General features: G+C 62.6%; 2 protein-coding genes across 2 annotated transcripts in view; both read right to left on the bottom strand.

Annotated features, from left to right (window-relative positions):
* LOC112582595 overlaps window positions 1-3578 on the bottom strand; it is a 28150-nt gene extending 24572 nt beyond the window's left edge. Inside the window, 1 exon segment of the mRNA XM_045166114.1 lies at window positions 3551-3578. Coding sequence (XP_045022049.1) covers window positions 3551-3578 — 28 coding nt within the window.
* A 2330-nt stretch (window positions 3579-5908) lies between these two features.
* On the bottom strand, window positions 5909-12929 carry LOC123333942 (ladinin-1-like). Its single transcript, XM_045166113.1, has 15 exons — window positions 12920-12929; window positions 12149-12233; window positions 10833-10905; window positions 10611-10748; window positions 10261-10347; window positions 9949-10029; window positions 9434-9739; window positions 8833-8940; window positions 8496-8539; window positions 7610-7726; window positions 7454-7526; window positions 7232-7369; window positions 6881-6967; window positions 6568-6648; window positions 5909-6397 (listed from the first exon to the last, which is right to left on the bottom strand). Exons 1-15 carry the CDS (start codon window positions 12927-12929, stop codon window positions 6392-6394), a joined length of 1434 nt encoding a protein of 477 aa, XP_045022048.1. The 3' UTR covers window positions 5909-6391.
* Between the last annotated feature and the right edge of the window lie 419 nt (window positions 12930-13348).

Raw genomic sequence — 13348 nt, 5'->3', positions numbered from 1 at the left:
CTTTCATCAAGAGTCTATTTAGTTCCTCTTCTCCTTCTGCCTTAAGGGTGGTGTCATCTGCATATCTGAGGTTATTGATATTTCCCCTGGCAATCTTGATTCCAGCTTGTGCTTCATCTGGTCCATCATTTCGCATGATGTGCTCTGCATATAAGCTCAATAAGCAGGGTGACAGTATATAGCCTTGACATATTCTTTTCCCAATTGGGAACCAGTCAGTTGTTCCATGTCCAGTTCCAACTATTGCATCTTGTCTGCATACAGATTTCTCAGGAGACAGGTTAGGTGGTCCGCTATTCCCATCTCTTTAAGATTTTTCCACAGTTTGTTGTGATCCACAAAGTCAAAGGCTTTAGTGGAGTCAGTGACGGGTGCAGCCCCTGCCCAGCACCCCAGCACTCACTCATTCTCATCCACCATCTCTTCCATGTCCAACATGGCCACCTCTTCCCTCTACAGAGATAGAGAGACAGATCCAGGTGGGCAGAGGGCCAGCCACCCATTTCTGCGGGAAGCGCTGAGCCTGCCATTCCCCAGCCCTGGACCAGCTGCACCAGGCCCGCGCCCCTGTCATGCAGAGATGCCATCCCAGCGGGGCCAGGCTGCAGGCTCTGGAGTCTCCTGCAGCCAGGCCTCTGCCCAGGGAGTGGCTCAGCGATAGGGAGGAATCTGAAGGGTCAGCCGACGCCTGGGGCCAAACTCAGGACCCATGGTCACGGGGAGGGGCTGCTGCATGTGGTTCTGTCTGTAAAGCTCTCAGGGCCACCACGGGGCAAACACAGAGGATGGAGCAGGGCTTCAGGGCCTATGGAGGCCGGAGGGAAACGCAGGGGACACGCAGCTCCAGAGCTGCCCAGGGCCACTGTGTTGGTGGCTGCACAGACACACACAGGTAAACAGCCGGGGGCTCACCCTCACATACGGTCACACACACATAGCACACACCAGACACACACCAACACACACAGTACCAGACACACACCAGATACCAGATCCACAAAGGCTAAACGGAAGGGAGCTCACCCTCACACATGGGCACACACACACAGCAGACACACACCAGACACACCAGACCCCAGACACACACCACACACACCACACATGGGGAGTGCAAGCTGAGCAGGGAATCCATGGAGAATCACAGATGAGGGAATGCCCATATCCCAGCCTGTGTGGTGGTTCCCTGGGGACCCTGGGTGGGTGTGGGGTCTGTTCATCTCTCACAGCCACCGTCTCTACGAAAAGCCCAGCTCCATGGAGCTTCTCCAGGGTGTCCCCCATGCGGCACTGGGAACAGAAGCTGGGGCTGAAGCCCCCTCCTCCCAAGGCCTGTGTGGAGGCAGCCCAGGGTCCCGCATGGGGAAGCGTCTTACTGTCCTGTCACTGCGAGCACAGGGACAGGCCAGAGGGGTGGCTGGGAGGCGGGCATGGCTCAGGACACGGGCTCCAGGCCCCATGTGTGTGACCGTGGGAAGGTCATTGGCCCCCTGTGCCTCAGTTTCCTCTTCTCCAAGGGGAGGAAGGCTGGGGTGAAGGGAGGCTGCACCCAGCGCTGTGGCCACCAACCTGTGACTCAGGCCGCAGTGACAGCACCCTGGATGGGGTGCTGATGCCCACTCACCTGTCCCCCAGACCCCGCCCTCATGACTGAGACACACCCAGGCACCTGTCTGCAGACATGCCACGAGCCCCAGCTCTGGCAGGTGGCATGGTGTCCGCCACAAGGCAGCCCCTTTGTGGCTAAGAGGTGCTGAAGGAGCCCTGCCCGCAGCCCCCAGGGGAGACTGCCTCAGGCGGCAGCTTCAGGCTGGTGACTCTTCTGAGCCTGCTCCCAGTCATCCAGCCCTGCTGGGTCAGAGCAAAGAGGCCTACAGTGGGGCAGGCAGGGTGGGGCTGGCAACAGGGTGCTTTGGACTGAAGCTGGCTCCCCTGGGTGGGGGTACTCATCCCAAAGAGTCTCCAAATGGGGCCTGGGGGAAGAGCGGCAGGGGGACAGCCAAGGATGGGTGAGGACTGGCAGGTCAGCACTGCTCGGAGCCCCAAGGGAGCAGTCAGGCCAGGGTCCTGAGCCCCGGGAGGAGTCTGTCACCCTGGGGTGCAGGGAGGCCTCCAGGGAGGGGGTTGACCAGCCTGGGGTGCGGCTATCACGCTCTCTCCTCTGTGGCCTGCCCTCCTGCCGGCTCTGAGCCACCACATGGCCCTGCGAGCCCCTCTACTCCTGCAAGCACAGCTCCTAAAAATAGAGCTGCTCAAGAGGCAGGTTGGGGTAGGGGAGGGCTTCTAGCCCATAGGATGCATCTGAGATCATGTCTAGGCACTGGTGCCAGGAAGGCGGGGGGCCAGGGGGATCTCCAGTTAGGAGAGGGGCCAGAAGGCCCATGCCAAGCCCCCACCCATCCTTTCTAGCAGGTCGCTATCACAGCCAAAAGGCCAGGGTCACCTTTCTTGGGGAATAAAGCAGAAACCATAGAAGGCAGAAAGAACACTGGCCATGCTGTCAAAGGCCCAGGTTTAATACCCAGCTTTGTTGTATAACCTTAGCTGAGTCACTTAACCTCTCTGTGCCTTTGTTAACCTATCCATGAAACAGAAGAGCGGAGGCCCCACTCTCAGCCCTGTGCCTGGCATGCAGCTGGACCTGACTGCAGCTGTCAGAGCTGGACCAGGGCAACGCGATCCTCCCAGATTCCTCTCCTGCCTGAAGTCCCAGGGTAAAGAGGAGGAATTCGGGAGGTCAGGCCTCCCAGCTGCACCAGGACAAGAATGAGTCTCAAACGCCCATCTCCAGGCGCCCGCCCCCCCATGTTCCTTCAGGAGGGAGTGGTTCTCCCTGCAGAGCTCCAGCAGGCACTCTCCCCAGGAGAGTGGGATGGGGGCACTGGACTCCGGGTTAACACCCTCACCCAGGGAGTCGGACTCCCCTCCCCAGGAAGTGGGTCTCTCCACGCCACTCAGCCCGTGCCCTGTCCAGGGTGGGACCCATCCCTGCATCTGCCTGGAAGGGCCTCTGGGGTCCCTGGTCCCCTGGCTGCCTTTGGTGGGCGGCCTTTCTCAGCAGTTCTGACAGCTTCTGAACCCCAGGGAGGAGAATGTGGCCACGAGGACTGTTCTGACTGGTGTGGGCACCCATGGCCTGGCTCTGCTCCCCAGGGAGGAGGTGCCAGGATGGGGGCAGGGGCTCCCTGCCTGGAGGGAGGACGTGCCAGGATGGGGGTCCCCAAGGGTTGGAACATCATTTCATTTAAAAGCCTGGTAATTATCTCTCCATCCTACAAACGAGGAAACAGACCCAGGGAGGGACAGCTATTCACCCAAGACCTTCCACCCACCCCAGGCCTTCAGTGGGAGGTCTGTGATTCAGACCCAAGTCTCCAGCCTCAGGCTGAGGATCAGTTAAACTAGGCTCAGTGATTTATCTCTGAGATAAAGCTCCGGAGGGAAGGGGGCCTCTCCCAGCTCTGACACCCAATCAGAGTGGACACTGCGACTTGGGACAGAGGGCCCAGACTACAGGGCACCCCTCTGCTCTTAAAGCCTGCCCCAGTCTTACCCAGAACAGGAGCTGCCAACGGACCCATTGTGCTGTCTGCTCTGCCTCATGGGGTCTGGGAGAGGGCAGGGGCTGGACAGGCTTTAAGCAGGCCCACGGCCTGGGGGTGGGAGAAATGTGTGCAGGAGTCACGCTAGAGGTGGCGGGGGCAGAGGGAGAGGGAGTGTTGGCTGCTAGTTTGGCAGGTGCCAGGGACAGGGCTAAGGGAACATGTACTCCAGGCCATATAAGCACAGAGTCGGACATGACTGAAGCGACCTAGCAGCAGCAGCAGCAAACCCACTTACAATGTCCAAGTGGCCAGCAACAGGGGCCTCGCATTTGCTTGCACGCCTGTGTCTGTGGCCTCCAGCACAGTGCCTGGGTCATGGAAGGGCCCGGGACAGGACAAAGAAGAGGAAGCAAACCTGGGGGAGGCCTGCTCTCTGAATTCTCAGGGCCCCCGTCCTGCCCAACTCCTCCTGGGCCCTGAGCCCTGGCCCTGCCAAGGGCAGCCTGTGGGTGATGCACACTCCTCTCCATGGGCAAGGATAGCCTCTCCCTGCTTCCCCCCTCGCCTGACCCATGTCCCGCCCACCCCTCAACATTGCTGCCTGGGGAGCTCCAGGCACTTTCCGTCACACATTCCTCACCTGCTCTGCTATCGATCTGGCCCTGTCTCAGCTGAGGCTGTCATTCCACGGTCCCCGGGGGCCTCTGAGCCCAGTGGCCTGAGTCGCCTTCTCCAGGCTCAGTGGCCCTTCCCACACCAGTAGATCTGGGGTGGGACCGGCTGAAGCCAGGAGCCAGCAGCCAGCACCGGGGGACAGTGAGCAGCCAGGCCGCCACCCCCTCTTCTGGTCTGGCTCCCGGGGGCCCAGCCGGGCTTTTGTCCTGGCCCAAAATCTCCTGCAATTTAGGAACCACTTTTCCTACACCTTCCCTTAACTCGACCTACTTCAGTGGGTACCTTGTAAGCTCAAAAGTCCTTCAAATGGGACAGAATTTGCTTCCGTGGATGCCTGGGAGAGGGCTCTGGCACCCAAGGCCCCACAGGAAAAGCCTGGCAGTTTCCAGGCATCCATGGCCTGTGTGTGGCCTCCAGGGACCGTCCTAAGGCAGGATGGACTGACTCAGAGCACGGGCGGCCGTCCCTGCAGCCGCCACAGCTGGCCTGCCCTGGATGCCCTGCCCTTGCACACGAGGTGAAGTCATCTCCCTGAGCTTACATCAGAGGAGGGACGAGAACAGAGATGGTGGCCACAGCCCTGAGGACCCACAGGAGACCTGGCACGGGAGGCGGGTGCAGTCAAGTGGGCGCCCGGGCTGTGTGCTGTCCTCACACGTCACCCTGAGGTCGCCCTGGGTGTGCGACCCCTGCCCCCAGAAGGGTGAGTGCAGGGCCCCTTCATGCGTAGATGAGTGAGTTCAAGAGGGTGGGTGGTGTGGTGCTGCCCTCTGCACCCTGCCCAGGCAGCCCCGATGGGCACTGAGGGCTCCCCCCGGGGGCAGCAGGACCAGACGTCCAGACCCCAGGGCCAGGTGGGCCAAACCCCTCGGGCCACTCTCGGACCCCCATGCTGGAGGGATGGCTCTGCTGTGCTGGGCAAACCCACCCACCAGGACCTTCCTGAGTGTAGCAAGCAAGCGCTCAGCACCTCTTGTCCGCTTGCTGACAGTTTCTGGTGGGGCAGCACAGAGCGTGGCCTGCCTCTCTGGGGGTGCCCAGCCCAGCCCTCCTGGCTCCTCCCAGGAACTCCGAGGTTACACATGTGGTGGTGGGTGGGGATGGTTGGCCAGGGCCTCTGGGTCCCGCTGCCCCCAGCTCCGGGCAGGCATGGGGCCGGCCATGCAAGACCCCCTGCTGGAGGCAGGTGAGTCTGGGCTCACAGGTGGGGCCCCAAGGCCCTTCCATCCCTGGCTGCTGTACCTGGGACAGGAGCCTCCCGCAGGACCAGGCCCACAGCAGGGCTGGGGCAAAGGAGGTATGGGGTGTCACTGACTCCAGAGAAACCCAAGCAGGCACCTGAGAGCAGGGTTCTAACATAAGTCTAGTGATGAGAAAACGTGTGGACCACACACACAATTGTGTGCACACACACGTATGCCCCCCCCCCCCCCCCACACCCCTCAGCCACACACAGCACGCAGGGCTGATGGCACCAGGCTGGCTCTGGCTCCTTGGTCTACACACAGCTTAGTGTCCCCTCTGGTCCAGGAGGGCAGGGGAGCAGAGAACTGCATTTGGGGGCAAGTGTGTTGGGCTGTGGCCACAGAGGATGCTGGCAGACAAATGCTTGCCCCCCTAGGGCCCCCACAGCCAAAACATCATCCCCACGCTGTTTAGTCTCCACTGAAAAGCAAAGCTTCCGAAGAGAGTGATTTTAAAGCTATTATTGGTCACACCTGAGAGTGAATGAGTTTATCTGCTCTTTCTTGAGTGTGGGGAGGGGGCACAGGATGGCTTGGCCAGGGCAGCAGGTGGGGTGTGAAGGGGAGCAAGGCAGGGCCTGGGAGGGGTCAGCGCGGCTCCTCCAACCTGGCAGGTGGCACAAGGATGGTGGGGGCCAGCCTGGGAGAGGTACACAGAGACACTGGTGCCACCGGATGGAGGAGGAGGAGGAAGAGCAGGAATCTGCGTGGACAGGGTGGTGAGGCTCTGTGCAGATGTGCAGTGCCCGCATCTGAACAAGGCACGGGGCATGCCTGCCCCAACAGGGGTGTGGGAAAGATGCCAGCCAAGCCACGGGGCACACCTGCCCCAGAGGGGCGGGGAGGATGCTGGCCAGCGTCCTCCCGTATCCAGTGTGGAAAGCGAGTGGGAGAGGCGACCAGCATGGCTGCTGGCCTGGGACTGGCTCCTCACACCTGTGGGACAAAGGGCGGTTAGGACAAGGGGGTTCCTGGGGCAGGGCAGGGATGCCCCCATTTCCCCAGTACCCCCATGCTGGGCAGAGCCCAGGCCTGCAGGGAGGACTGGGCACCGGCTGGCCTGATTCTCCAGGGACAGCCGCCCCAGGCCCTGGGCCCCCACTCACCTCGGGACCCAGCGGGGGCTCTGGCTTCTTCCTCCACTGGGGCCTCCTGCCAGCTGCCGACTCCCTCTGCATCTCCTGGTTCTGGGCATCAGGACAGAGACCGGGCTCAGGCTGCTGTAGAGCCCCCTGGCCCACCCCTTCCTGGGGAAGGACCCCAGGCCTTCCTCCTTCCGCCCTCTGACCCACAGGATTCCCCATGGCCATCCCACGTGCAGAGCATCTCCACTGTGCTCGGGGCTGTCCCTTCCCTGATGGGTCATCCCATTAAGAGAGGCCTGCAAGGAGACCAGGGCCAGAGGGGCACGCACAGTACCTGTGGGCCCTGCTGTGCTGACTCCTGGGTCCTGCTGATCCACAGGTTGAGCCGCGACTTCACCACCCCTGAGAGCTGCAAGTTCTCCTGAGAAGAGAGCTCCCACCATGGGGCTGGGCTGGCATCTCCAGAGGGGCCCCCTCACCACATCTACATGGCCCAGGCCACCGGACCCTCCCCAAGAGCTGTGTGCACAGCTGGCCTGGGGGCTCAGAGACAGGCATGTCCGGGCCCTCCAGTCTGCCAGATGGACGCAGAAAGGCATGGAGCTGTCCTGCAGTGCCCAGGCTCCAGCTCTGCACACCTCAGCCTCAGCGGCCTGCAGACACCTGGCAAGCCAGAGCCACTCACCTTGCAGCTGGCAGCTGGACCCTCTCGGCTCTGGCCCACCAGCTCCTTCTCGAAGAGGTGGTGCATGCTGGTGACATCCACAGGAGCCCGGAGGAAGTCAGTGCGGAATGGGTTTGCACACTTGACAGACTCTGATCTCTGGGAACAGAGAGCACAGGCTGCTGAACCTGGAGGTTGAGGCCCCTGGCAGGCCCAGAACACTCCAGGGACTGGCCCACTCACCTGTATGGCCAAGAGGTATTGCTCCAGCTTCGGGCCTAGTTTGACCGAGCTGGCTGGGAGCCTCATGCTGGTGCTGCAGGGCAGGAAGACAGGGCGAGGCAAAGCAGGTGAGGCCCTGCCCACCCACGGGACACTAGGCCTGCCCCTGTGTCCCACCTCACTCTGGCAAAGAGAATGCGGCCTCTGTATACAGACGATGGGGGCTCCCTGTCTTCCTGAGACATGGTCCATTTGGCAGAACCCCCCAGGCCAGGATCAGCTGCTGTCCGTGCCCTGTGGAGTCAGTCCCGCCTCAGACGCTGCTCCCCTCCCTCCACCTTCCACCCCCGGGCCCCAGGCTCCCTATTCCAGATCAACCCCATCCTGCCCTCAGGCACAGGCAGCATGAAAGGCTCGTGACCTGGGTCTGATGCCTCCTGAACCTGGTGCCCCCACCCTGGTCCCCATGCTGCCACGCTTGGTGGCTGGCCTCCATGTGGACTCTGCTCCAAGCCCCTCTGCTTGCCGACCCTCTGTCCAGAGCTGCCTGCAGAGCTCTCCCCACCTCACGTCCCCTGATGCCCTCCTCCCCCTGCCATCGCCCTGCTGTCTCACAGAACTCTTCCCACCTCACACCCCCTGACGCTAGCCATCTTTTGCCTTCACCCCACTCTCACAGGCTGAGCTCCCCTGACTGCAAGGGGCTCCAGCCCTCGGTTCCCATCCTGAACCCCTGGATCCTCCATGCCCCGTGGTTCCTGCAAGTCTCACTCTGAAGTGAGGGCAGCAACTCCCTCATCCACTGTGTGCCCCACGTCCCCCAGCCTCGCCCACGACCGCTGGCCTCAGGGGCAGTCTCAGGGCAGATGGTGCAGCCTGCGTGCATGAATCCCAGTGCTTGACTCAAAGGGCCCCAGCGCACCCACTCGCCCCCCCAGCACCCCGTGGCTCAGGACTGCCCTTCCCACCCCCCCGGCCCCCCCCAGGCAGCTGGACCCTCCCCTTGCTGCACCTCAGGCCTCAGCCCCACATCAGATGAGCCCTGGGACCCCCAGGCCCTGACCTGTGAGTTAAGGCCACCTCTGAGCTGTCTCTAGGGGGGCTCATCTGGAAAGAGAAGGAAGGTGCCAGTGAGCGGGGTCCATGGCAGCCATGGCCTTCACAAGGGAGGACTTGGCTCTCAGAACACAGCCCACCCTAGGTTCTCCCCAGCACTCCCCTCTACACAGACCCCAGCCACACCCCCATGAAAGGCCCACCTCAGGCCTGGGGCACGGCCCCTCCCATCAAGCCAGGTCAACAGTCCCCCTTGACACCCCCAGATCTTCCCAGGGTGCCTCCTGCCTGCCTCTCCACTGCCCCGAGCCCTGCAGGGAGGGGCCCACAACAGCCAGGCTCACCCTGGGGATGGTGCGGGGGCTGGAGCATTGCAGGGTGCTGCTGAAGGTGGGCAAGGCCTGTGTCGGCAAGGGGGCCTTGGCCTCAGCCTCCGTGCTGCGAGTCCTCACCTGGACGGAGCAGGGGGCAAGTTATGCAGGAGGATGGGCAGCCTGGAGCTCCGCAGGCCTGGCTCACCCTAGCAGCTGCAGGGCAGTGGCAGCAGGCCAGTCCTCTGCCCCTGCCTGCTGCCTCGGCTGTGGGGGTGCAGCCACAGGCCCAGGGCCAGGCCAGTGGATAGGGCTTCCAGGGGCGGGGAGGGGAGGGCCTTCCAGAAGCATCTGAGGCATTCCTGGAGTCTGGGCCTGGGATGAGAGTGTGGTGTGGGTACCAGGTGAGATCCCAGCCCAGTCCCCTGTCCTGCGGGCAGCAGAGCAGGCAGGGAGGGGAGACATAGCTGGGGCCAGCCTGGAAGGGGGAGGACAGGAGCAAGGCAGGCAGCCAGAGATGCCAGGAGGACAGCAGATGCGAGGACAGGAGACAGAGAGGCCACCAGAGATGCCAGGAGGATGGGGAGGCCACCAGAAATGCCGGGAAGACAGGGAGGCATGGGGCACTGCGCACCTGCAGAGTGACAGGCGGGAGGCCACCATCCCGGGGCAGAGGCCCCGCCGAAGACTCAGGCTCCTTCTCAGGCCCAGTGCCCTGCTGCTCCCTGGGGCTGGATGGGCACTCTGCTGAGGCTGCGTGCTCCCAGTCCTGGGGCCTCAATGGGGCCATGGCCCTGCCTGGGGCTGGCTGTATCTCGGGGACTGGGGTCTTCTCGAAGACGGTGGCTTTCTCAGACACCAGTCTCTTCTCCGAGTCGCTGGCTTTGTCTGGAACTTCCCTCTTTCCTGAGACAGCTCTCTCCTCCAGCACAGAGATCTTCTGGGACATGGAGCATTTACTGGGGCTGGGGGTCTCAGGGTCCAGGCTTGCTTCTGGCTCAAGTGTCTTCCCTGCAGCAGTCGGCTTCTAGGAGCCCGCATGTGCCCTGCCCGCCAGGCCCCTTCTGCCAGGCCTGTAGTGGAGGAGTGGGTGCCTGCCAGCCCACGTTCTCCAGGGACAGCTGCCCTGACCCCTGGGCCCCCGCTCACCTCGGCACCCAGCGGGGCCTCTGGCTTCTTCCTCCACTGGGGCTTTCTGCCAGCTGTCAATTCCCTATGTGTCTCCCGGTTCTGGGTATCAGGACAGAGACCAGGCTCAGGCTGCTGCAGAGCCCCCGGCCCACCCCTTCCCGGGGGAGGACCCCAGGCCCTCCTCCTTCTGCTCTCTGACCCTCAGGCTTCCACACGGCCATCCCGCGTGCAGAGCATCTCCACTGCACTCAGGGCTGTCCCTCCCCTGATGGGTCATCCCACTATGAGAGGCCTGCAGGGAGACTGGGGCCAGAGGGGTACACAAGGTACCTGTGGGCCCTGCTGTGCTGACTCCTGGATCCTGCTGATCCACAGGTTGAGCTGCGACTTCACCACCCCTGAGAGCTGCAAGTTCTCCTGAGAAGAGAGCTCCCACCTTGGGGCCGGGCTGGCATCTCCAGAGGGCCTCCCTCACCACATCTACACGACCAGGCCACGGGACCCTTCCCCAGAGCTGTGTGCACAGCTGAGCTGGGGGCCCAGCGACAGGTATGGCTGGGCCCTCTTGTCTGCCAGATGCATGCAGGAAAGCACGGAGCTGTCCTGCAGTGCCCAGGCTCCAGCTTTGCAGACCCCAGCCTCAGCGGCCTGCAGACTCCTGGCGGGCCAGAGCCACTCACCTTACAGCTGGCAGCTGGACCCTCTTGGTTCTGGCCCACCAGCTCTTTCTCAAAGAGGTGGCGCTTGCTGGCAACATCCACGGGAGCCTCAAGGAACTCAGTGTGGGATGGGTTTGCACCCTTGACGGACTCTGATCTCTGGGAGCAGGGAGCACAGTCCGCTGACCCTGGAGGGTGAGTCCCCTGGCACGTCTAGCACACTCCAGGGACCGGCCCGCTCACCTGTATGGCTGAGAGATATTGCTCCAGCTTTGGGCCTAATTTGACTGAGCTGGCTGGGAGCCTCACGCTGGTGCTGCAGGGCAGGAAGACAGGGTGAGAGAAAGCAGGTGAGGCCCTGTCCACCCGCGGGACACTGCGCCTGCCCCTGTGCTCCACCTCACTCTTGCAAAGAGAATGTGGCCTCCGTATACAGACTGTGGGGGCTCCCTATCCTCCCGAGACATGGTTCATTCGGCAGGACCCCCCAGTCCAGAATCAGCTGCTGTCCCTGCCTCATGGAGTCAGTCCCACCTCAGACACTGCTCCCCTCTCTCCACCTTCCACCCCCTGGCCCCCAGGACCCCCATCACAGGTCAACCCCATCCTGCCCTCAGGCACAGACAGCATGAAAGGCTCATGACCTGGGTCTGATGCCCTCCTGAACCTGTCGGCCCCACCCTGGTCCCCTGCTGCTGTGCTGGCTAGCTGGCCTCCATGTGGACTCTGCTCCAAGCCCCTCCACTTGCGACCTTCCATCCAGACCAGCCTGCATAGCTCTCCCCACCTCATGCCTGTAAGGTGCAACCACTCCATGTTCAACAAACACCTCTCCTGTGTCAGGCCCTGCCACTTACAGATGAGGAGCAAAGACAGGCAGGGAGCTGGCCCAAGTCACACGGCAATGGGCAGGGGAGCTGGGAGTGGTGCCCAGGCCTTCATGCCTTTGTGGCCACGTGGGTGCAGTGCAGGCTGAATGCCCCATGGACCCCTCTCCAGGAGCTGGGGAGCTGCACACGAGGCTGCCCCAAATGCCCTGCAGCAGAGGGGCCCCTCCTGTGCCTCCACCCACCCACCCATGGCTCTGGTGAGTTCACTCACTGGCTGAGCCTCCTGCCAGATCTGTGAACTGGGCTTGTTTGGAGGTGAGAGGAGATGCATCCCCCGAGTGGACCCCATCCTCATGGATAGGCATGTAGGGGTGCTCAGCCTCGGGGCTGGTGGTCAGACCAGCAGCACCTCCTTCCCATCAGAGACCACAGGGGTCCACTAGCAGGAGGGGGCTGGGCTGAAGGGGCATGGTAAGCCCAGGGCCTGACGACCCCCAGGCATTGCCCCTGGTGCACGAGCCATGCACCCACCCGAGAGGTGGGTTGGCACCCTCTCAGGAGCATGGAAGGATGAACTATGCTTATAAAATGCCCAGGAAGAGCGGCCCAGCTCACCCACGCTGGTCCTGACTGCTGTCCTGACCAGGGTGGGGACCGCAGAAGGTCATCCCACTCCCCAGGCAGGGGCAGCTGGTCCATCCTCACTGGGGTCCCGCCTCCCACCCACACCTGGGGTCCGGTGGGTCCTTGTCATCTGTGGTGAAGCTCAGGTTCTGGTGTTGCCACTGGTGTTCTCGCTCCTCATGAGGTGTTCCTCCTCATCCTCCAGGGTCGACTGCCGGGTGAGGCTGGGGGGTACGGAGGGTCTGCGGAGCCTCAGGGTGACGTCCAGAGCGTCCCCATGGCCGACATCAGGGGGAGGGGAGCGGCAGGCTGGACTTCACCCTGCACCCGCACTGGAACGGGGGTCTACTTGCTTGGGTGTCCTGCAACCCCACTGCAATGGGAGTCCACCTGCCTGGGCACCCCCGCACCCCCACTGGAATGGGGGTCCACCCTGCCTGGGCAACCCTGAACTCCCACTGGAATGGGGGTCCACCATGCCCAGGGACGTGGCAGGATGGTCACTGCTCGGCCCAAAGGTGGCAGGTGAACCTGGCAGAGCCCGGCTTTGATCTGAAGCTCTAAGATGAACAGTTACTGAGAAACATCCCAGCTCCCCAGCTCCCCCGGGATGTCCCAGCCCCCAGACAGAGATCCCAGATGAACCAGCCATCCCCAAAGGGGAACCCAGCATTGCTTCGCTCACTGCCTAGGCACTCCGTCAGCCTCCTTCACCTCTGAAAACCAGCCTTCCCATGGGTGGGAGTGAGGGGCACAGCCTGCCTCTGGCCCCTGGTCACTCTCCCAGCCACAGTCACTCACAGTCATTCATAGTCACTCTCAGAACCATAGTCACTCTCATACCAGTCCCCCTCATAGCCACGCCCCAGACCCCACCTTCCACCATCCTGCCTCCAGCCCCATGTCCCTACAGCACCCTGCCCCAGCCTTCCACAAGTCATCCTCACCCACCTGCCCGCACACCTACCTCCCCCCAGTGGCCCACCCCCATTCTAGCCAAAGAGCAAAGAATCTCTGAGGAACCGAGCTGGGCCAGCCTCCCACTGGGAACTGTGGGGTCACAGATCCACCGGCAAAATACTGAGAAAGGGAAGTGAGCCCTGCACTGCACCGGGAGGGAAAGGGCTGGACTTCAGAGGGAGGACAGGACAGCCTGGAGGCCAGAGGCTGAGCCCACGGGGAGGGAGGCTGAGTTTCCCCAGAGGCCGCAGGGGATGCTCCAGGCCATGTGGGTCAGAGGTACCATCCAGCACTGTCTGGCCCCAATCAGAAGGGTCTGGGGAAGGCAGTCCTCTCGCCTCCCAG

Source organism: Bubalus bubalis, chromosome 6 (assembly GCF_019923935.1).
Source record: "Bubalus bubalis isolate 160015118507 breed Murrah chromosome 6, NDDB_SH_1, whole genome shotgun sequence".
Taxonomy (NCBI): domain Eukaryota; kingdom Metazoa; phylum Chordata; class Mammalia; order Artiodactyla; family Bovidae; genus Bubalus; species Bubalus bubalis.
Note: the sequence above shows the minus strand (reverse complement) of the source record. Positions and strands in the feature narration are given on the sequence as shown.

What these genes read in the sequence shown, in the direction of transcription:
- LOC123333942 (XM_045166113.1), bottom strand. An exon ending in AAGGACCCACCGGACCCCAG is followed by an intron (nt 10,906 to 12,148) that starts GTGTGGGTGGGA and finishes CCTGCCCTGCAG; the next exon opens with CACCAGCGTGAGGCTCCCAG. An exon ending in GAGGTGGCCTTAACTCACAG is followed by an intron (nt 7,727 to 8,495) that starts GTCAGGGCCTGG and finishes CTGACTCCACAG; the next exon opens with GGCACGGACAGCAGCTGATC.